Consider the following 25,023-nt stretch of genomic DNA (forward strand, 5'->3'; position numbering starts at 1 on the left):
CCTCAGGATCTGGTCACAGTATCTCTGTGCGTTCAAACTGCCATGGATAAAAAGCAAATGTGTTTGTTGTCCGTAGCTTATGCCTGCCCATACCATAACCCCACAGCCCCAATAGGGTACTCTGTTCACAACATTGACATAAGCAAACCGTACTATCAAGTTCTCTAAAATGACAATGGCTTATGGCAGAGACTAAGGTGTTGAAGACTACAGGTCAGCCTATGAACAGCATTCTAACATACTGTAGTTATTTCCCCTCTTGTCCAGTTGGGAAAGGGCAATGTGAAGTGGAATTGAGATTGTCTTCTCTGGATCTGTTGGGGCGGTATGCGAATAAGCTTGAGTATATGGTATTTGGAATGATGGGTGTTGCACAGGATGTTGGTGGCACCTTTATTGGGGAGAACGGGCTTGTGGTAATGACTTAAGCGGAGTTAGTGGAATGGTGTAAAATACATCAAACACATGGTCTCCAGGTGTTTGAAACCATTCCATTTGCGCCGTTCCAGACATTATTATGAGCCGTTCTCCCCTCAGCAGCCTCCTTTTGATGTGTGTCATGACCAGCCTTTCAAAGCGCTTCATAATTACAGATGAGTGCTACACAGTGATATTCATTTAGGCAGGTTACCTTAGAGTTCTTGGGAACAGGGACAATGGTGGTCAGTATGAAACATGTTGGGATTACAGACTGGGACAAGGAGAGATTGAAAATGTCTGTGAAGACACCTGCCAGCTGCTCTGCGCCTGCTTTGAGAACGCACCCTGGTATTTCGTCTGGCCAGGAGGCCTCTTGATTCTTAACCTGTTTAAAGTTTTGCTCACATCGGCCATGGAGAGCACATAAAAGGCATTTATTTACCTTGTTTGGGAGGAATGAAAATGTGTCTAATATAATCAGCGTGTCAAAAACTAATGTAGACATTACTTATGCATTTATATAGCTTCCAAAATCGTTTTTTGTTTGTTTTTACAATAGAGTGCCAAGATGGCTGTGCATTGGCTTCAGCGCCGGAAATCCACAAGAAGAACGAGAAGGAGACCCAGACTCCCTGGCCTGTGCCCTGTCTTCCGTTCGCGCGTCAGCAGGTGGCGGCACTGTTAGTCAACTCAAGCTCCTCCCATGTGCTCGTGCGCTCCTTCCTCACTTCCTCTCTCCAAACCGCGCCTGTGAATGGGGCTGGCGGTCTACAGCCCCGAAAGAAAACACCATGTAAAAGTATAGAAAGTACACAGAACGCAAACTATTGATTTCTCATTATTAGTTCTGTCAGTCCACGCGTCGGGGACAACGCTTGCATTTTGGAAGAGAGCGTGAGTGAGGGCACAGATTAATCCCGTGCAAGGTAGGAGACCTCACATTGTTCCGATGGTACCGCAATCAGCCCCGGGTGAAGGTGATAGAAGATTTCCTTTAAGTATTTAGCAAACGGTCTGTCTGTAGCCTATACAGACCGAGCGACTGTGTGGATTTTCAACAGAAGAACGTTATGATTATTGCATAGTAAAAAGGGGGCGCTTGATCCAAACTACACACTCCATGTTGTTTAAAAGTTCAGTTACTTAATGTATGGATGCAACATGTTTCTGTCATCTGTCAGTGGAGACAGAGGTGGTTATTCGCCTGTAAAGTACTGTTTAAAATAGATATGTGACCAAAAACCAGCACGACATCCTTCATGCTACTCTACCATTTCACTCTATCTTGTTGCAGATGTGTATGATTAACCCAGCCAGTTACTCCTTTCATATCTTGAATTTTTGATACGAGAAATGTATTAAATGTGTATGAAGTACATATGTATAGTAAGTATGTTTCTCCCGTTGAAAGAACACAGTTTGATGTCCATGGATGATGGGACTGTTGCGGACATAGGTTTAGGCCTAATTATTAAATCATTGGCTAGTCAGACCATTACTACTGGTCCAGCTGGCTTTGTTTGTGTGTGAGGGGGGGGGGGGCATTTTCCTCTAGCACTCTAATTGGTGCCATCTGGGTTCTCTTTTTAACTTGGCTTCAGAATATAGCAATACATTGAACATCTCCTTCATTACTCTGGACAAGGGCAGCCACGGTCACATCCTGGATGGACGGATTAATTATACATTTCAACTAATCTCCCCACCTGGGGAAAACAGTAAAGGCCTGCTGGATCATTGCCTGTTTCCCTGAGTTTAAGATCCCCTTATTTTCCACTTTCACTCTTCCCTCTCTCTCCCTGCCCTCCTCTTCCCTCTCTCTCTCTTTTGTTCTCTCTCTCTGTCGGTAGGTAGCAGACAGATACCATGCAGATAAGTGATGGCCCCAGCTACTTCCCGGTCTTTGTGGCCCCGCCCAACGTTACCCACCGGTCGCCAGGATTCGTCCCCGGCAGGGTCGTACCTGTCCACTCCCCGCCTCCAACTAAGGCCCCACCCCCTCCCCCCCTGAAGCCCATTGGCCCACCTCCTGAGCGCCGGGCGACCTTTAGCCTATCAGAGAATGACCAACGCCTAGAGCGTGGTCAGAGGAAGAGGAATACTTTAATATGCTTCGGTATCTCAATGGGGGCCTTCTTCTTCTCGATCATCCTCATCCACAGCCTCACCAGTGGAGATGTGTTGGATGGTAAGTGTGTTTGTGAGTATGAGGATGTGATGAGCTGATAATACTGACCTGGCTAAGTTACTTAGGCCCATTGTTCCACAGGAATGAGACTGAACTATAGTCAATGACCGATCGTATCCTGTTTTGCTCTGTCTTAGAGCTATATCTAAGTGCTGTGTCAGTGATGTTGTCTTTGATTGGTCATGTCTGTGTGTACAGGGAACTGTCCAGACCACAGCACCTCCCTGAGCAGCTGGAACCCTGGTCACAACCCAGAGAAGGCCATGGTCGTTCGGAGGGGAGATCTGTTTCGATTGGACTCTTCTGCCACCTTATACTCCCTAACCATCCAATCAGGAGGTAGGCTAGTCCTCTCTCTGGTCTGAATGCTCTTTCTGGCTAGCTCAGAAGTACAGCGCATTTGGAAAATATTCAGACCCCTTCACTTTATCCACATTTTGTTACATTACAGCTTTATTCTAAAATTGATTAAATCTTTTTTTTCTCCACTCATCAATCTACACACAATACCCCATAATGACAAAGCTAAAACAGGTTTTACATTTTTTTTGCAAAAAACTGATATCACATTTACGTAAGTATTCAGACCCTTTACTCAGTACTTTGTTGAATAACCGGTGGCAGCGATTAGAGCTTTGAGTCTTCTTGGTTAGGATGCTACAAGCTTGGCACACCTGTATTTGGAGTTTCTCCCATTCTTCTTTGCAAATCCTCTCAAGCTCTGTCAGGTGGGATGGGGAGCGTTGCTGCACAGCTATTTTCAGGTCTCTCCAGAGATGTTCGATCGAGTTCAAGTCCGGGCACTGGCTGGGCCACTCGAGGACATTGAGACCGAAGCCACTCCTGCGTTGTTTTTGCTTTGTGCTTAGGGTTGTTGTCCATTTGGAAGGTGAACTTTTGCCCCAGTCTGAGGTCCTGAGTGCTCTGGAGCAGGTTTTCATCAAGGATCTCTCTATCCTTTGCTCCATTCATCTTTCCCTCAATCCTGACTAGTCTTGCAGTCCCTGCTGCTGAAAAACATCCCCACCGAATGATACTGCCACCACCTTGCTTCACTGTAGGGATGGTGCCAGGTTTCCTCCAGACGTGAAGCTCCTCCAGAGTTGAATCTTGGTTTCATCAGACCAGAGAACCTTGTTTCTCATGGTCAGAGATTTTAGGTGCCTTTTGGCAAACTCCAAGGGGCTGTCATGTGCCTTTTACTGAGGAGGGACTTCTGTCTGGCCACTACCATAATGTCCTGATTGGTGGAGTGCTGCAGAGATGGTTGACCTTCTGGAAGGTTCTCCCATCTCCACAGAGGACTTCTGGAGCTCTGTCAGAGTGACCATTGGGTTATTGGTCACCTCCCTGACCAAGGCCCTTCTCCCCCGATTGTTCAGTTTGGCCGGGCGACCAGCTCTAGGAAGAGTGTTGTTGGTAACAAACTTGTTCCATTTAAGAATGATGAAGGCCACTGTGTTCTTGGGGACCTTCAATGCTGCAGACATTTTTGCTACCCTTCCCCAGATCTGTGCCTCGACTCAATCCTGTCTCGGAGCTCTACGGACAATTCCTTTGACCTCGTGGCTTGGTGCGCCGCCCTATGAGACTCACGTAAACGGCCGGATGTGATACAGCCCGGGATCGAACCCGGGTCGGTAGTGACGCCTCTAACACTGTGATGCAGTGCCTTAGACCACTGCGCCACCAGGGAGACCCGATTTTTAAAATGTAACTTAATCTATTTTGGCTGTAACGTAACAAAATGTGGAAAAATGTAAGGGGTCTGAATACTTTCCGAATCCAGTGTAAATAGTCACAGCATGCAATACTGGGTTCCGAGATGAAGTTGAGGAATAAAGAACACAGCCTCTGCTGTCTTCATGTTTTGTCATTTATATTTGTCTCCTCGCAGGCCGAGTGGTCTTTGCAGACAATGCTGAGGGCTCCAAAAACATCACTCTCAGAACGCGCCATGTGCTGATTGAAGACGGGGGTGCGCTGCACATCGGTGCCCCCAAATGCCGCTACCGCTCCAAGGCCACAATCGCCCTGCTGGGCCGTTCAGACGAAAAGGCAGTCGCGGAAGTACCGGAATTGGGCCGGAAGTTCATCGGGGTGCGTGGTGGTGCAACCCTGGAGATTCACGGGACAGAAAGGCTGTCGTGGACCCTCCTGACCCGCAGCGTCTCCTCCTCAGGTCTAGCCATGGGGGGCTATGCCTTCCAGCGCAATTTTAGCCGTGGCATCAACCTGCGTGTGGTGGACCAGGACACGGCCAGTGTGCTGTTCAGCGAGCGCTACGACACGCACGAGTCACGCAACGACAGCCAGCGGCTCACGCAGCTGCTCCGGTCGCTGCCTGCGAGGCGCATCGTCACGCTGGCCGTGGGAGACTCGGCTGTCAAGAGCCTGCTGGACGAGACCAAGAGAACCATCCAGAGCCTGCTTGGTAGTACATACGTCCATGACCTCAAATACAGGTAACGATACAATTGTATACAAAATCAATATAACCTAATGAATTTGGTAAAGAATAGGTAGACAATGACTTGAGATGGAGTCGTAGGTGATGCAAGAGTGTCATCTTATTTGGGAGCATCAGTGTGTAGCGCGTCACAGAAAATCCGATTGCTTTCCATCTGAAGCTGCGTCATTGTCTGGAGGGGTGTGTAACTGTTAATACTACCCATCTCCTGGGGGTGATAGAGGGTTTGTATTCCTCTGTCCCACAAGATCAAGCCTAATCTTTAATGTCTTATAGAGGCGCACCCTTTCCTTCAATACCGTTGCCAGCAGGATCTCATTTTATCTGCCAGCAGAATATCACTCCATATTCCGTCAGGAAGTGAATGGCTGGAGGGTTAAGCATGCTTGCTTCCAGGATTTGTGCAAAATGAGCTGACTGTAGTTTTCGCCTTCACAGTTCCCGAACAGGTCAAAAACACACCGTCTCCCCTGAACATAGAGGGACACCCCTTATCTTTTCTTTTAACTTGTTATGGCTGCAATCCCAATACCGGGATCGATATGACAACTACCAGTGAAATTAGAGGGCACCAAATTCAAACCACAGAAATCTCATAATTACAATTCCTAAAACATACGTTTTCAGTCTTATATCATTTTAAAGGTAATCTTGTTGTTAATCCCACCAAAGTGTCTTATTTCAAATAGGCTTTTCAGCGAAAGCACTACCAACGATTGTTAGGTCTCCACCAAACCACAATAAGCACAGCCATTTTCCAGTTTTCACAAAAAGCAGAAATAAAGATAATTCAAGGTTAGTGATTCATTTTATCTTCATCAGATGACACTCATAGGACTTCATGTTACACAATACATGCATGTTTTGTTTGATAAAGTTCATATTTATATAAAGAAATCTGAGTTTACATTGGCGTGTTAGATTCACTAGTTCCAAAAACATCAAGTGATTTTGCATAGCCACATCGTTTCAACAGAAATACTCATCATAAATGTAGATGATAATACAAGTTATACACATGGAATTATAGATATACCTCTCCTTAATGCAACCGCTGTGTCAGATTTCAAAAAAAGTTTACGGAAAAAACAACGCATGCAATAATCTGAGACGGAGCTCAGAAAAGAAGCCAAATTAGCCGCCTTGTTGGAGTCAACAGAGACCAGAAAATACATGATAAATGTTTCCTTACCTTTGAACTTCATCAGAATGATGAAATAATAAATAAATAAATAATTCCAAAGTCATAAAGCGCATCCACAATAACGTGACGATGTCCAAAAGTTCCGTAACAGTCAGTAGAAACATGTCAAACGATGTACTGAATCAATCTTTAGAATGTTGTTTACATATATCTTGAATAACGTTCCAACCGGAGAATTAGAATGACTTCAGATGACCGGTGGAACGCAGGAGAGCTTGGTTGAAGATCTGCCACCCCCAGAAAAAATCCAAACAGGAAGTGGAATTTCTCAGGTTTTTGCCTGCAATATGAGTTCTGTTATACTCACAGACATAATTCAAACAGTTTTAGAAACTTTTCTATCCAATACTAATAATAATATGCATATATTAGCAACTGAGACTCAGGAGCTGGCCGTTTACAATGTCTGAACGCGTGGACCCTAACGTGACGCAGAGTTTTCAGGCACGTGCATTTCTTGTTTACCTTTTATATTGACGACGTTATTGTCCGGTTGAAATATTAAAGATCATTTTGGCAAAAAAAAACACCTTGAGAATTGAATATAAACATAGTCTGACATGTTTCTGAACTTTACAATTTGGATTTGAGTTTGAGCCTGTGGATTCTTGAAGAAAACGCGCTAACAACACTGAGGTTTTTGGATATAAAGAGACTTCATCGAACAAAAGGAACATTTATTGAGTAAATGAATGTCTTCTGATTGCCACCATATGAAGATCATCAAAGGTAAGGGATTAATTTTATCTCTATTTCTGAGTTTTGTAATGCTTCTGCTAGGCTGGTTACTGTTTGTAATAATTTGTCAACTGGGCTATGTTCTGGGCTATGTATGCTTTCACCGAAAAGCATTTTATAAATATGACACTGTGGTTGGTTTAACAAGAAGTTAATCTTTAAACCTATGTAAAATGTGTTTTTATTTTCTGAATTTTTATAATGAGCATTTCTGTAATTGAATTTGGCGCTCTGGAACCTCGCTGGATGTTGTCCAGATGGGACGCTAGCGTCCCTCATACCCTAGAGAGGTTTAACGGGATCGATTTGACAACATCTGGTGAAGTGACATAAAATTAAAATATTAGAAATATTTAACTTTCATACAATCACAAGTGCAATACACCAAATTAAAGCTTTACTTCTTGTTAATCCAGCCACCGTGTCAGAATTCAAGAAGGCTTTGCGGCGAAAGCAAACCATGCTATTATCTGAGGACAGCGCCCCATCAAACAAACACATGACAATCATATTTCAACCTGCCAGGCGCAACACTAAACTCAAAAATAACGATATAATTCATGCCTTTGAAGAGCTTTTTCTGTTGGCACTCCAATATGTCCCATAAACATCACAAATTGTTATTTTTGTTCGATAAATTCCATCGTTATATCCCCAAAATGTCCATTTATTTGGCACATTTGATCCAGAAAAACACCAGTTCCAACTTGCCCGACATGACTACACATTGTCTAATAAGTTACCTGTAAACTTTGTCCAAACATTTCAAACTTTCCTAATCCAACTTTAGGTATTTTTTTAACGTAAATAATCAATAAAATTTAAGATGGAATAAACTGCGTTCAATTGCGGATAAAAACCAAAGTGAAGCGAGCTTTCAGGTCGCGCGCCCCATCCACAACAGTACACTTGGCTATCCACCCAGATAGGACATGACTACTTATTCATTACTCAAAGGAAAAACATCAACCAATTTCTAGACTGTTGACATCTAGTGGAAGCAATAGGAACTGCAACCAAGTGCCTTAGAAATCTAGATCCACATAGAAAACCATTTTAAACACTGTCACCTCAAAAAAGAAAATTCCTGGATTGTTTGTCCTCAGGGTTTCGTCTGCCAAATAAGTTATGTTATACTCACAGACATTATTCAAATAGTTTTAGAAATGTCAGTGCTTTCTATCCAAATCTACTAATAATATGCATATTCTAGCTTCTGGGCCCGAGTAGTGGGCAGTTTACTTTGGGCACGCTTTTCATCCGGACGTGAAAATACCGCCCCTAGCCTAGAGAGGTTAAGTGCTTAATTTATTATGGATATTTATTTATTTCACCTTTTACTTAACCAGGTAGGCCAGTTGAGAACAAGTTCTTATTTACAACTGCGACCTGGCCAAGATAAAGCAAAGCAGTGCGACAAAAACAGTTACACACAAACAAATGTACAGTCAATAGCACAATAGAGAAAAAAATACATGTGTATGTAGAAGTGTAGGGAGGTAAGGCAATAAATAGGCCGTAGAGGTGAAATAATTACAATTTAGCATTAACACTGGAGTGATAGATGTGCAGATGAGGATGTGCAAGTAGAGATACTGGGGTGCAAAAGAGCAAGAGGATAGATCACAAAATGGGGATGCGGTAGTTGGGTGTGCTATTTACAGATTGGCTGTGTACAGGTACAGTGATCGTTAAGCTGCTCTGACAGATGATGCTTTAAGTTAGAGAAAGGGATATAAGTATCCAGCTTCAGTGATTTTTTTTTTTTTTGCAGTACGTTCCAGTCATTGGCTACAGAGAACTGGAAGGAAAGGCGGCCGAAGGAAGTGTCGACTTTGCGCTTGCTACGGGTGGGTGTTGCTATGGTGACCAGTGAGCTGAGATTAGGCGGGGCTTTACCGAGCAAAGACTTATAGATGACCTGGAGCCAGTGGGTTTGGCCATGAATATGTAGCGAGGGCCAGCCAACGAGAGCATACAGGTCGCAGTGGTGGGTAGTGTATGGGGCTTTGGTGACTAAATGGATGGCACTGTAATAGACTACATGCAGTTTGCTGAATAGAGTGTTGGAGACTATTTTGTAAATTACATCGCCGAAGTCAAGGATCGGTAGGATAGTCAGTTTTACGAGGGTATATATATATCAATGTAAACAGCATTTGTAGAAATTAATGTTGCTTTCCTCTGCCCTGGTTGCGAAAGAAAACATCAACAACCTAGCTAGGTGTATAACTAGCCACTTAAACAATGGAAGGTGCACAATCCATGGCTACAAAGCTAGCTGTCTAGCTAGATGCCTACTATAAGTTAGCTTGACATGCTAGAAAGTAATAGAAACAAGTGGAGAAAATAGTAACTCAATGAAATGTGTTTTATCTTCTGAATCAATTTGTCTTGAATGTAGAAATTGTATTTTGCCATCTCCCAAAATATATACGACCTCTGAGGAGAAGTTCAGTGAATCAGGTCGTCTCCACGGTGTTGCCAACTATTTTTCAAGGAAAGTAGAGGTTGGATGCTCCATTTGTCACTAGAAGTCCACTACGACGTAGTGGTGACATCATAATGTTAATTTGCGCATTCCCATTAAAAAAAACAAATAATATTTTTATGCTGTCCCCCAGTCTCTCATGCCATGATCAATTCTCCAAAGCAAAACAAAATTGTGAAGGAGAACAAAAAGGAACTGATTCAATAATTAAACTGCACAGATAAAACAGAGTAAGGTGACTTATTTAATAAAATATTTGTTTAATCATTTTTTATTATGATTTATGCCTTGGCGAGCTGTGGTGTCATTTTGACAAGGAACCAATTTTATAAATTCACCTCACTCGCTGCTGCAGCGGGGAGAGGACCGAGAGGCGGGGGAAGGGGCGCAAGTGACAGGTGCACACCAGTGGAGGCTTCTCAGAGGAGGAAGGACATTTCATAAAAAACAGTGAAACATTAAAGTTAACCTTTTTGGATAAAACTATTCTAAATATATTCAATATAAAACACACTGTTTTGGAAAGAAGGCCGCAACAACACTTTGTAGGGTAGCACCATGGTTAAGCCGGGGGACCAGCTAGTTTCCGTCCTCTGGGTACATTGACTTCAATACAGAACCTAGCAAACTCGTGATTGTCACCCCCTTGTCATAATTACTCTGTAAGTCTATGCAACTTCCGGACGACGTTCTCCAACCTATCAGAGTTCTTGAAGCATGAACTGACATGTTGTCCACCCAATCAAAGGATCAGAGAATGAATCTAGTACTGAAAGCATAAGCTACAGCTAGCTAGCACCCCAGTGCATAACATGTGGTGAGTAATTGACTCAAAGAGAGCGAGACAATAGTTGAACAGTTTTGAACAAATTAATATCTTCAAAAATGAAGGAGAAGCGAGAGAGGGAGAGCTATATTTCGTTGTATTTTTTTTCTCACTTTTACAGCTAGCGAATGCAGCTTGCTAGTTTAGCCTAGTCAAACACCCGGCTCAAACAAAGAGGGATGCTATGTTGGCTAGCTGGCTATGGCTATCCAGCACTGGAACTCTTCCAGGTCAAGGTAAGCTTTTGCTTTGATTAATTTATTGCCACCAAGGCCCGTCAGTATAACTGCTAAACGGCTGCCAGAAGGAATACAACGATCAAAAGGATCATGCTGTTTGTATGTGGCTGCTATGAAAGTGAACTGTGTTTGCATGTGATCATTTAAAATATTTTTAATAAACCACTTTTCTTAAACGGAAGCAAACTGAACTAAACAGAGATAAACATTAACTGAATTTATCCAAAAGAAATTAATTTGCAGCTTTTGGACTAATGATATCTGCCTAGATCAGCTAGATGCAGGCAAAAGATTGCAACGCGTTATTAAATGTTTCAATGTCTGTCACCTTGATTACAAAAATGTATCTCGACCTGTGCACCTCCGTTATAAACTTTCATTCATAGGCTAGGTTGTAGCAACCTTGTGATGGGTATAGGGAAAATGTATGGGTATAAGAAGTATCATGTAGTAGCTTAAACCTATCGATGTTACATTGAGAATGGTGACTGGAATATGAATGACAGTCATCCAATATGCTGTAATAGAAATACGGCCAATCTTCCCGCAATCTTAAGTGGTACCGACCGCCACTGGTGTACACACACACACCCAGCAGCCGGTGGAGCCACACTCGCACACACACAAAAGGGAAGTTTTTTTTACCAATAAAACTCACAGGTGGGGTATTAAACTTGCTAAATCTAGCGACAAGGTCACTAAGTTGGCAGCACTGCGTCTTCATAGTAACCAGAGACTTTGTCATACATGCCTTAAAACTACCGTAAAACCCTTTCAGTATGCGCTTACCTAATTAAAAATCTATGCAATGCCCTTAAACAATTCCCTTACGTTTCACACGTGGAGTTGTTGCCAAGGCAACGCTTTGGTCCCCAGCGCCAAATCAATCAAACCCGTAGCGTGACGCTTTCATGAACTGATCACAAATCAGTCGCACTGCCCAGGCACCATAAACAGGGTCTGTTATGCTTCCTGATTGCACACTGATTTTGTTTGTGCGTAGCATGCATGTCTGTGTGTGAGCTAGCCAGCAGGGTTCAGGGTATTTGACAGTGTTTATACCCTTTGCCAAAGGAGTGCAAGGGCGAATTGAGTTATTGCACACGCGCACATCAGACTATTCTTACACGCAAGCTTGCACACACACACCAGGGTTTCCGTTAGCTGGTAATTGCCGGCTTTTGACCTAGTGTGTGTGTGAGTGAATGAGTGAAAAGCCGAAGAATAAAGTTGTTCCCTGCCAAATTGACCGAGGAAAAAAACAACGGTCGGCTGGCGATCACCGCCTCACCCACCACTTTACAATGTGAGCTGGAGGCAGTTTGCATTTTGAAAACATACTTAATGGTTTGAAACCTGAATGATTTACTTCCTATTAGTAGGCATGCCTTACTTTGCCTGAAAATCTGACCATAGAAACATGTGGGCAATTATTTTCTAAAAACATTATAGGCGGCGCAAGAGTTCAAGATTGGGGAAACAATTTATTCTACCATTTCTACCTATCTTATGATTTTCACATTTCCATGGAACAGTTTCATTTTAATAATGTCTTAATTCATCAAAATCATTCTCATGTGGTTAATCATAAAAACCGTGCTAAAAATATAAAACGAGTGATCATTGGCAGCTACATTTATTTTTAATTTCACTAGTGAAGTCCGTTAAGAACAAATTGTTATTTACAATGACGGCTCACCCCGGTCAAACCCAGACGCTGTGGGATTCCCAATCACGGCCAGTTGTGATACAGCCTGGAATCAAACCAAGGTCTGTTGTGATACTTCTAGCACTGAGATGCAGTGCCTTAGACCGCTGCACCAATCGGGAGCTTGTATAAATAACCTAAATGAGCACATGGAACTCAGATGGCCAATGCAGCCTTTAGCCTAAAACTTCCATTGTCAACTAAATAAAAATACATAAAGCCTACAAATAAAAACAGTAGAAAATATACTGATAAATTCCGTTTTTTTTTCTCAATCACATCTCTCTTCAGCCTGTCTGCCTCTGTTTTCTATGCTTCTTGACTTGAGCTATCACTAGGGAAGTGCAACAGTATCAAATCAATCAACTGGATCCATCTGGAAGCTGTCTCGAACTAACTTGAAACATTGTCTCAACTAGCCTATTCCAGGCCCTCCGAGCTTCCAGCGCCAGTGAGCTCAGGACAGACAGTTGTTGGAGGGAAACGTATTTTATTAGGTCTCCACTGGATAAATGGGATCATCTGATGATGATGATACACTGAACAAGAATCTAAATGCAAGATGTAAAGTGTTGGTCCCATGTTTTATGAGCTGAAGTAAAAGATACCAGAAATGTTCCATATGCACAAAAAGCTTATTGCTCTAAAATTTTGTGCACACATTTGCTTGCATCCCCGCTAGTGAGTATTTCTTCTTTACCAAGATAATCTATCCACCTGACCGGTGTGGCATATCAAGAAGCTGATTAAACAGCATGATAATTACAGGTGCACCTTGTGCTGCGGACAATAAAAGGCCATTCTAAAATGTGTGGTTTTGTCACACAGCACAATGCCACAGATGTCTACATTTTTGAGGGAGTATGCAATTGGCATGCTGACTACAGGAATGTCCACCAAAGCTCTTGCTAGATAATTTAATGTTAATTTCTATACCAGCAAGATGGCACCGTAGGAGATGGCCGCCGTTTTACGGTCTCCTAACCAATTGTGCTATTATGTGGGGTTTTTTCGCGATAGTTGTCAATTATTTTGTACATAATGTTTCTGCAACCGTATCTTACGGCAGAAAATAGCTTCTGGATATCAGGACAGCGATCACTCACCTCGGATTAGACAAAGATTTCTTAAACAACAACCACAGCAGCAAGCAGGACTCACACGATATTCTCCAAACAACCCACAGGGCAGACATCCCAATCATTCGCAAAAGGAAGCGACGAAGAGCCGGATGCCTCGTCCGGACCCACAGAAGACCACTAGGAAAGCTGCCGTTACCGTCAATATTACTCGCCAACGTGCAATCATTGGACAATAAACTCGACGAGGTAAGGTCACGAATATCCTACCAACGGGACATAAAAAACAAATATCCTATGCTTCACGGAATCGTGGCTGAATGAAGACATGGATATTCAGCTAGAAGGATACATTCTGCACCGGCAGGATAGAACAGCACACTCCGGTAAGACAAGGGGGGTCTATTTGTAAACAACAGCTGGTGCACGAAATCTAAGGATGTCTCTAGATTTTGCTCGCCTGAAGTTGAGTATATTGTGATAAACTGCAGGCCACACTACTCGCCTAGAGAGTTCTCAGCTATACTTTTCGTGGCTGTTTATTTCCCACCATAGACAGATGCTGGCACTAAGACCGCACTCAGTCAGCTGTGTAAGGAAATAAGCAAACCGGAAACCACTCACCCCAGAGGCGGCGCTCCTAGTGGCCGGAGACTTTAATGCTTAAATGAAACTTAAATCAGTTCTACCAAATCTCTATCAACATGTTAAATGTCCAACCAGAGGGAAAACAATTCTAGATCACCTGTACTCCACACACAGAGACGCATACAAAGCTCTCCCTCGCCCTCCATCTGTTAAATCCGACCACAACTCTATCCTCCTGATTCCTGCTTACAAGCAAAAATTAAAGCAGGAAGCACCAGTGACTCGGTCTATAAAAAAATGGTCAGATGAAGCAGATGCTAAACTACAGGACTGCTTTGCTATCACAGACTGGAACATGTTCCGGGATTCTTCCGATGACATTGAGGAATACACCACATCAGTGACTGGCTTTATCAATAAATGCACTGAGGACGTCATCCCCACAGTGACTGTACGTACATACCCCAACCAAAAGCCATGGATTACAGGCAACATTCGCACTGAGCTAAAGGGTAGAGCTGCCGCTTTCAAGGTGCGGAAGCTTACAAGAAATCCCGCTATATATACCCTGCGACGAACCATCAAACAGGCAAAGCGTCAATACAGGGCTAAGATTGAATCATACTACACCGGCTCCGACGCTCGTCGGATGTGGCAGGGCTTGTAAACTATTACAGACTACAAAGGGAAGCACAGCCATGACACGAGCCTACCAGACGAGCTAAATCACTTCTATGCTCGCTTCGAGGAAAGCAACACTGAGGCATGCATGAGAGCATCAGCTGTTCCGGATGACTGTGCGATCACGCTCTCCATAGCCGACGTGAGTAAGACCTTTACAAGGCTGCGGGGCCAGACGGATTACCAGGACATGTGCTCCGGGCATGTGCTGATCAAGTGGCAGGTGTCTTCACTGACATTTTCAACATGTCCCTGATTGAGTCTGTAATGCCAATATGCTTCAAGCAGACCATCATAGTCCCTGTGCCCAAGAACACAAAGGCAACCTGCCTAAATGACTACAGACCTGTAACTCTCACGTCCGTAGCCATGAAGTGCTTTGAAAGGCTGGTAATGGCTCACATCAACACCATTATCCCAGAAACCCTAGACCCACTCCAGTTTGCATACCGCCCAAACAGATCCACAGATTATGCAATCTCTATTGCACTCCACACTGCCCTTTCCCACCTGGATAAAAGGAACACCTATGTGAGAATGCTGTTCATTGACTACAGCTCAGCGTTCATCATAGTACCCTCAAAGCTCATCAATAATCTATGGATCCTGGGACTAAACACCTCCCTCTGCAACTGGATCTTGGACTTCCTGACAGGTCGCCCCCAGGTGGTGAGGGTAGCTAGCAACACATCTGCCACGCTGATCCTCAACACTGGAGCTCCCCAGGGGTGCATGCTAAGTCCCCCCCTGTACTCCCTGTTCACCCACGACTGCATGGCCAGGCATAACTCCAACACCATCATTAAGTTTGCAGACGACACAACAGTGGTAGGCCTGATCACCAACAACGACGAGACAGCCTATAGGGAGGAGGTCAGAGACCTGGCCAGGTGTTGCCAGAATAACAACCTATCCTTCAATGTAACCAAGACTAAGGAGTTGATTGTAGACTACAGGAAAGGGGCACCGAGCACATCCCCATTCTCATCGACGGGGCTGTAGTGGAACACGTTGAGAGCTTCAAATTCATTGGTGTCCACATCAACAACAAACTCAATTGGTCCAAACACACCAAGACAGTCGTGAAGAGGGCACGACAAAGCCTATTCCCCCTCAGGAAAGTAAAAAGATTTGGCATGGGTCCTGAGATCCTCAAAAGGTTCTGCAGCTGCTTCTTCGAGAGCATCCTGACCGGTTGCATCACTGCCTGGTACGGCAATTGCTCGGCCTCCGACCGCAAGGCACTTCAGAGGGTAGTGCGTACGGCCCAGTACATCACTGGGGCTAAGCTGCCTGCCATCCAGGACCTCTACACCAGGCAGTGTCAGAGGAAGGCCCTAAAAATGGACAAAGACCCCAGGCATCGTTTCCTCTCCGAGAATTTCTGATTGCTGATTTTCAAATATGTCAAATTCCGCTAGCATCAAGTGCGCTGTTATAAAATTATGTTTTATTGTCTGCTTCACTACAGGAGTTGCATGTTCTGTTTAAGATTAATTACCGTAATCTAAATGTGATTTCTGTCATTCTGAGCACCGTGGGTGGTTGTCCTAATGGATTACACTCCCAATGCATATAGGTCTAGTAAATTTCTCAAATTGCCGATAAATTCAAATCTTCCCGGTCACGTTGTCCAGCGCTACCTTTCCTTAATGGAAACCCTGACTCACACACACTTGTACTTTGCCTATGGGCATTCATGCATCATCTGACCCCCCCCCCCCCAGGATCCTGCAGGTGAGCCTCTGAAACGAACAGCAACAATCCACTTTAAGCTAACACATCCACTATCAATGATCAAACACACCCACTGCATAGAGTGACAGTAATGACCATTGCCCTTCCCTACCCCTGTCAGACCCACATCAAATGGTTTGTCCGTTTTTAAAAGCCCTTTGTCCGCCCCTGCCTGGTGCGTCCTGGCCACGTGTCATCTACCTAATCTGAGAGGACCGAGCTCTGATGTTGATTCTTCACAAAAAAATACAGTTTTATATCTTTATGTTTGAAGCCTGAAATGTGGCAAAAGGTCGCAAAGTTCAAGGGGGCCGAATACTTTCGCAAGGCACTGTATCTTAAATTAATAATGGACTTTCATTTCTCTTTGCTTATTTGAGCTGTTCTTGCCATAATATTGACTTAGCCCTATTTGGTAAAAGACAATCTTCTGTATACCACTCCTACCTTGTCACAACACAACTGATTGGCTCACACGCATTAAGAAGGACAGAAATTACATAAATTAACTTTTAACAAGACACACCTGTTAATTGAAATGCATTCCAGGTGACTGCCTCATGAAGCTGGTTGATTGTTGACTGTGCCTTTTAAACAGCTTGGAAAATTCCAGAAAATGTCATGGCTTTAGAAGCTTCCGATAGGCCAATTGACATAATTTGAGTCAATTGGAAGTGTACCTGTATTTCAAGGCCTACCTTCATACTCAGTGCCTCTTCGCTTGACATCATGGAAAAATCCAAATAAATCAGAAAAGACCTCAGAAAAACAATTGTAGACCTCCACAAGTCTGGTTCATCCTTTGGGGCAATTTCCAAACGCCTGATGTTACCACGTTCATCTGTACAAATAATAGTACTCAAGTATAAACACCATGGGACCACGCACCCGTCATACCGCTCTTGAAGGAGACGTGTTTTGTCTCCTTGAGATGAACGGACTTTGGTGCGAAAAGTGAAAATCAATCCCGGAACAACAGCAAAGGACCTTGTGAAGATGCTGGAGGCAACTGGTACAATATTATCTATATCCACAGTAAAACGAGTCCTATATCGACATAACCTGAAAGGCCGCTCAGCAAGGAAGAAACCCCTGCTCCAAAACCACCATTAAAAAAAGCCAGACTACGGTTTGCAACTGCAAAGATCATATTTTTTGGAGAAATGTCCTCTGGTCTGATGAAACAAAAATAGAACTGTTTGGCCATCGTTATGTTTGGAGGCAAAATGGGTAGGCTGTCAAGCCAAAGAACACCATCCCAACCGTGAAGCACAGGGATGGCAGCATCATGTTGGGGTTCTTTGCTGCAGGAGGGACTGGTGCACTTCACAAAATAGATAGCATCATGAAGCAGGAAATGTTTGGATATATTAAAGCAACATCTCAATACATCAGTCAGGAAGTTAAAGCTTGATCGCAAATGGGTCAAATGGGTCTTCCAAATGGACAATGACCCCAAGCATACTTGGGGTCATTGCCACTCCAAGGTATTGGAGGTCTACAAACCTGACTCAGTTACACCAGCTCTGTCAGGAGGAATGGGCCAAAATTCACCCAACTTATTGTGGGAAGCGTGTGGAAGCCAAATACCTTTTAAACTTAGTTTTTTACAATTACTGACATTTAATTCTAGTAAGAATTCCCAAAACATTTGACCCAAGTTAAACAATTGAAAGGTAATGATACCAAATACTAATTGAGTATATGTAAACTTCTTGCCCACTGGGAATGTGATGAAAGAAATAAAAGCTGAAATAAATCATTCTCTCTACTATTATTCTGACATTTCACATTCTTAAAATAAAGTGGTGATCCTAACTGACCTAAGGCAGGGAATCTTTACTAAGATTAAATGTCAGCAATTGTAAAAAACAACGTTTTTTAAATGTATTTGGCTAAGGTGTATGTAAACTTCTGACTTCAACTGTATGTATATATTTACCCTCAACTTCATCCTCATCAGTCAGTAGTTTTGTTTTGTCAATTTTAGTGTGTTCAGGTGTGTTGGACACACCTAGTAATTGGCCACATCTTAATTGTTTTTGTGTCTTGAAAGGTGGTCTGTTTCAACAGTGGGAAAAAAATGCTTGGAAGAGGTGAAGCCAATTTTATTATTTAAACGGTCATTCCGGCGTCTTTATTGACCTTACAGCATTTACTGCGATGCGGCCTTTTCAGAAGTTAGGGCATTCGTACTTCTTGTGCTTCGCAGAGCTGTTGTCAAGGAAGTGAGTTTGTGTTTATTCAGGACGTGCCGCTTCCACCTACCGTCAAGGCGGAGCTATATGGAGCCCATCGCATTGTTTAAACATTTGGGAGGCACACGGCGATGCGGTACAGAGCTTGATTTGGCGTTCGGAGGCTTTGCAATTGCATCACACCCTCTGTACGGAGCCTCCGGATCACATTGCCAGATCAAGCATAAATCGGCTTGCAGTGATGCTATTTGCTCTGCAGAAAGTATTTTTGTTGCTTTAATAACCTTTTTGCATGGTCTGTATTTTAACCTCTTTCAACCCATCTGTTTGATAGCGTAATAAATGTTGATTGAATTTTGACCATTTGTATCAGTCCAGTGATTCTTTTATCCTCTAGATGTGCACAGGGTGAGTCCAGCTCTGTCACACTGGGCTTGGACACACTTTTGAAACGCGTTCTTCCCTTTTTGGTTGTGTCAAAAGCTAAAGATGGGGCTTCCTCCTTAGCGAAATGGGTCTCTAACACTATACTTGAAGCATGCTGGTATAATACATTATGATGCTGTTATGCGTTAAGATTTATCATGAGTATGTATAACCTGCTTATAATTTCTTATAGTCAGTCATCCTTATAATTTTATGTATGGAGAGACATAGCATAACAATAAACCTTGTTATAAGACAATACAAAGGCTCAAGCCATAGTATTATACTCTCTCTCTCTCGTGTCTCTCTGTCTGTCTATCTCTCTCGTGTCACTCTCTCTCTCGTGTCTCTCTCTCGTCTCTCTCTCCTCTCTCTCCTCTCTCTGTCTATCTCTCTCTCTTGTCTCTGTCTATCTCTCTCGTGTCTCTCTCTCGTCACTCTCTCTCTCGTGTCTCTCTCTCGTCACTCTCTCTCTCGTGTCTCTTTCTCTTGTGTCTCTCTGTCTCGTGTCTGTCTCTCTCTCGTCTCCTTCTCTCGTCTCTCATGTCTCTCGTGTCTCTGTCCATAGGCAGGCCTGGGCCTTGGTATCTGTGATTGGTGGAGGGAACGGCTCGTGTTCAGAAGCCGTGCGGGAACATGAGAACCATGACACAGGAGGGAAGGCGCTGGCCCACCAGAACTTCACCACTGTGGACGGGGTCGGCTTCTCTGTCACAGCCTACAGCGAATGGAAGAACGGTGCGTCATAACCAATTCGGCTCACACTTTTTAAAGCCTGCTGGTATAATGGTTTATAACTTCTTACAAGCATGTATGAGCCTCACTGCCTGGTATGGCAACTGCTTGGCCTCCAACCGCAAGGCACTACAGAGGGTAGTGCGAACAGCCCAGTTCATCACTGGGTCCAAGCTTCTTGCCATCCAGGTCCTCTATACCAGGCGGTGTCAGAGGAAGGCCCTAAAAATGGGCAAAGACTCCAGCCACCCTAGTCATAGACTGTGCTCTCTTCTACCACACGGCAAGCGGTACTGGACCACCAAGTCTAGGTCCAAGAGGCTTCTAAACAGCTTCTACCCCCAACGCTAAAGACACCTTAACAGCTAATCAAATGGCTACCCACACTATTTGTATTGACCCCTCCTAACACGTTTTTACACTGCTTTTACGCTCTGTTTATTATCTATGCATAGTTCCTTTACCCCTACCTACATGTACATATTACCTCAATTACCTTTATCTAACCTGTGCCTATATTTTGCTATTTAAAAAAAAAATTTTTTTTTACTTCAGTTTCTTTTAGTAAATACACGTATTTTTCTTAACTACATTGTTAGATATGGGCTTGTAAATAACTATTTCACCTGTTGTATTCGACGCATGTGACAAATTTTTATTTGAAAATCATGAGGGCGTTAATATGGAGTTGGTCCCCCTTTGCTGCTATAACAGCCTCCACCCTTCTGAAAAGGCTTTCCACTACTTGGAACATGGCTGCAAGTGCTTTAGTGAGGTCGGGCATTGATGTTGGGCGATTAGGCCTGGCTTGCAGTCATCCTAAAGGTGTTTCGACGGGGATGTGGCCAGGGCTATGTGCAGGCTAGTGACGTTCTTCCACACAGATCTCGACAACCATTTCTGTATGGACCTCGCTTTTTGCACATGGGCATTTTCAGGCTGAAACAAGAAAGGGCCTTCCCCAAACTGTTGCCACAAAGTTGGAAGCACAGAATCATCTATAATGCCATTGTATGCTGTAGCGTTAAGATTTTCCTTCTCTGGAATTAATGGGCCCAGCCCGAACCATGAAAAACAGCACAAGACTATTATTCCTCCTCAACCAAACTTTACACCGGTCTATATAAGATTCCACAGTTGACGGTGCATGTCAGAGCGAACATCAAGCAATGAGGTCGAAGAAATTGTCTGTAGAGCCCCAAGACAACTGTCGAGGCACAGATCTGGCGAAGAGTACCAAAATATTTCTGCAGCGTTGAAGGTCCCCAAGAACACAGTGGCCTCCATCATTCTTAAATGGAAGAAGTTTGGAACCAAGCAGACTCATTCTAGAGCTGGTTGCCCGGCCAAATTGAGCAATCGGGGGGGGGGGGGGGGAGAAGTCCCTTGGTCAGGGAGGTGACCAAGAACCTGATGGTCACTCTGACAGAGCCCCAGAATTCCTCTGTGGAGATGGGGAAACCTTCCAGAAGGACAACCATCCCTTCAGCACTCTACCAATCAGACCTTTATGGTAGAGTGGCTAGACAGAAGCCTCAGTAAAAGGCACATGACAGCCTGCTTGGGGTTTGCCAAAAGGCACCTAAAGACCCTCAGACCATCAGAAACAAGATTCTCTGGTCTGATGAAACCTAGATTCAACTCTTTGGCCTGAAGGCCAAGTGTCATGTCTGGAGAAAACCTGGCACCATCCCTACGGTGAAGCAAGGTTGTGGCAGCATCATGCTGTTGGGGGGAGGAATTCAGCAGCAGGGACTGGGAGACCAGTCAGGATCGAGGGAAAGATGAATGGAGCAAAGTACAGAGAGATCCTTGATGAACGCCCCAGTCTCAGGTCCTGAGCAGGTTAAGGTTCACCTTCCAGCAGGACAATAACCCTAAGCACACAGCCAAGACAACGCAAGAGTGACTTTGGGACAAGTCTCGCAATGTCCTCGTGGCCCAGCCAGAGTCCGGACTTGAACCCGAGCGAACATCTCTGGAGAGACCAGAAAATAGCTGTGCAGCAATGCTCACCATCCAACCTGACATAGCTTGAGAGGATCTGCAGAGAAGAATGGGAGGAACCCAAATACAGGTGTGCCAAGCTTGTAGCGTCATAAGGAGACTCAAGGCTGTAATCGCTGCCAAAGGTGCTTCAACAAAGTACTGAGTAAAGGGTCTGAATACTTATGTAAATGTGATATTTTTGTTTTTTTATCTTTAATAAATTAGCAAACATTTCAATGTAGATTGATGAGTGGAATTTTAGAATAAGGCTGTAATGTAACAAAATGTGGAAAAAGTCAAGGGGTCTTGACTTTCCAAAGGCACTTTTTTGATTTAAATACGACTTTTCGTGACTCTAGATCCTGTTCCCGCCATTAGTTCTTTGATATGCAGGAGAAAACCCCTTATGCAACGGATCTTATACCACCTATTCTTTGGTCTTCCAGGTTTTCCCATATCTGGCTTCCAGGTTGATGCTTTGGACCAGGTTGTCCTGAACCTGCAAGATGATGTACGCACTTGGCAACCTGGGAACCAGGTTGTGGTTGCCAGTACTGACTACTCCATGCATCAGGCAGAGGAGTTCACCCTCCTCCCATGCCCGAGCTGCACCAGCAGACAGGTCAGAGTTCAAGGTGAGCGAAAACGAAAGGGGTGTTTGTACATTCATGGGCGCTTTCATGAATGCTCATATTGAGTATTACTGCTGTGATTTATTATTTTTTTTAATTTAATTTGAGCCGGTTTGCTACAGCAGGAAAACAATCCTGCAGCAACAGGAAATGTGAATTATTATGTGGATTTTCTAGTAGTTGATACATTTTTTCGTAAGGGAAAGTCAAGTCTGGAAATTACAAACTTCAGCCTTTTTAAACCTCAACTACGCTACAAGTTTAAAATGTCCTGTATTGCAGGAAAGTTTTTCTGCAACACTGTGTGATCAAATTAAGAACCAACATCTGTATGATTATAAAAATAAGAATCATGATTTATTTCTATTTTCTGAGCATTGGTTTTTCATTTCACATCTTCTATATATGACCCTTGGGAAAAGACGGGGACAGTACTTGTTTTTTTTCCACCAGGGGATGGTGCTGCTCAATTATATATTTCACTCCCCCCCCCCCTTCCTTCCCCCTGTTTTCTGCTGTGTGTGTGAGGATGCCAGTCCTGTTTATAAACTGTCCATGTTGTCACAAGCCCAGCGAGCAAAACTGGTTGCAATTACGCCATGGTCAGATTGTATATCGTAGAATTGAATTAGTGTTTTTAGCAATAGCAACCAGAAAAAATGTCCTCCTCTGGTTTTGTTACTTTCTCAACCAGAGAACCAGTTTCCAGCATGTGTTTATCTGAAGTGTGTGTGTGTGTGTGTGTGTGTGTGTGTGTGTGTGTGCACACAAATGAGGTTGGCACTGGCAGCAGTTGGCTGCTCATATTGGGAGACAATAATGGCAAACCGACAGTCTCAACTCTTTATCTTAGAGTTTGTCTTCATGTTTAGAAGGAGAGGTGCAGAAGTTGTTCTGTTTGGGATTAAAGTCACTCTCCCGGCCCAATTAAATATGCAGACCTACTGTATCATGGCAATCATATATTTGTTGTTGTTAATATGAACACCTTAGACATATATTTAAGTGTTTACATACAGCAAATAATTGTTGCTTTTACTGATATTACACTGGTACATGCTATAAAAAAAAGTATGTGTTTTCTTCACCCCCCCCCCCCCCCCAGGGAGACCCCAGTTTGGCCATGTGGGGGAGATTGTGGACGGGGTGGACATGCGGGCAGAGGTAGCAATGCTCAGCAGGAACATACTCATCTATGGGGAGATGGAAAACGCCTGCTATGGAAACAACTGGTGCCAGTTCTTTGGCCACGACACGTACGGCGGACACATTAAGGTGTGTGTCTGAGTGCTTATGTACCTGTGTGTAACTGTGAGTATAGGGTCTGTGTTGAATCTTCGGCCTGCCTGCCCTGTGCATTTCAGCCGGAGTTTATCTGCTTATTTAATGCCATTCAGTCTGGTGTATGTTGTATCATGTTGAAACTTCCCATATTGCTGTGGCAGAGGGTCATTGGGGCATACAGCAGGCACTGATGAGTGAGGCCATTCTGCATTCACACATGATCTGCCACAGCAGGGAGATGTTGATTCGGCACCAAATGGAATAAAACAGACTGAAACAGGGAGGGACTGTTTCAGTCTGTTTTCATTTCTGGTTGCAATTATAATTTTTGGGTTTTCCGTTGTATGCCCTAATGAACACAACCCACGCACCACTCAGAGAGAGCCCTGGAGAACAACTCTCCCTACTCTTAATGTTTTGTGTTTAGTATTGTACTCTTTATTTCATCCAACCCCCCCGGGCTGAACACTAACACAACTCAGACTGACGTATACACTTCCTGATTCATACACTCCTCCCTCACACACATTATCTTTGTCCGTGTTGCATAAGCAAAATATTTTCCCTGTATAATGTGTTATGTACATTATTTTTCTGATGAATACATACAGTTGAAGTCAGAGGTTTACATAAGTTTACATGTAGCCAAATACATTTAAACTCAGTTTTTCACAATTCCTGACATTTAATCCTAGTAAAATTTCCCTGTCTTAGGTCAGTTAGGATCACCACTTTATTTTAAGAATGTGAAATGTCAGAATAATAGTAGAGAGAATGATTTATTTCAGCTTTTATTTCTTTCATCACATTCCCAGTGGGTCAGAATACCTTGACTTTGTTGTCCTTAAGCCATTTTGCCACAACTTTGAAAGTATGCTTGGGGTCATTGTCCATTTGGAAGACCCATTTGTGACCAAGCTTTAACTTCCTGACTGATGTCTTGAGATGTTGCTTCAATATATCCACATAATTTTCCTTCCTCATGTTACCATCTATTTTGTGAAGTGCACCAGTCCTGCCTGCAGCAACGCACCCCCACAACATGATGCTGCCACCCTCCTGCTTGACGGTTGGGATGGTGTTCTTCAGCTTGCAAGCTTCCCCCTTTTTCCTCCAAACATAACAATGGTCAATATGGCTAAACGGTTCTATTTTTGTTTTATCAGACCAGAGGACATTTCTCCAAAAGTACTATCAAAAGTACTATCTTTGTCCCCATGCACGGTTGCAAACCGTAGTCTGGCTTTTTTATGGTGGTTTTGGAGCAGTGGCTTCTTCCTTGCTGAGTGGCCTTTCAGGTTATGTCGATATAGGACTCGTTTTACTGTGGATATAGATACTTTTGTACCTGTTTCCTCCAGCATCTTCACAAGGTCCTTTGCTGTTGTTC

At 43.6% G+C, this 25,023-nt stretch overlaps 1 protein-coding gene across 1 annotated transcript in view; it reads left to right on the top strand.

Annotated features, from left to right (window-relative positions):
• The first annotated feature begins 1,066 nt into the window (after nucleotides 1-1,066).
• LOC110535043 (cell surface hyaluronidase) overlaps nucleotides 1,067-25,023 on the top strand; it is a 71,493-nt gene continuing 47,536 nt past the window's right edge. The window contains exons 1-7 of the mRNA XM_036935630.2: nucleotides 1,067-1,346; nucleotides 2,271-2,608; nucleotides 2,807-2,947; nucleotides 4,506-5,073; nucleotides 19,562-19,731; nucleotides 22,164-22,352; nucleotides 23,455-23,624. Of these exons, the coding sequence (XP_036791525.2) occupies nucleotides 2,287-2,608; nucleotides 2,807-2,947; nucleotides 4,506-5,073; nucleotides 19,562-19,731; nucleotides 22,164-22,352; nucleotides 23,455-23,624 (1,560 nt within the window). The 5' untranslated portion in view covers nucleotides 1,067-1,346; nucleotides 2,271-2,286. The remainder of the gene's footprint in view (nucleotides 1,347-2,270; nucleotides 2,609-2,806; nucleotides 2,948-4,505; nucleotides 5,074-19,561; nucleotides 19,732-22,163; nucleotides 22,353-23,454; nucleotides 23,625-25,023) is intronic.

This window comes from Oncorhynchus mykiss, chromosome 11 (genome assembly GCF_057628025.1).
Source record: "Oncorhynchus mykiss isolate SJ-2025 chromosome 11, ASM5762802v1, whole genome shotgun sequence".
NCBI classification, from domain to species: domain Eukaryota; kingdom Metazoa; phylum Chordata; class Actinopteri; order Salmoniformes; family Salmonidae; genus Oncorhynchus; species Oncorhynchus mykiss.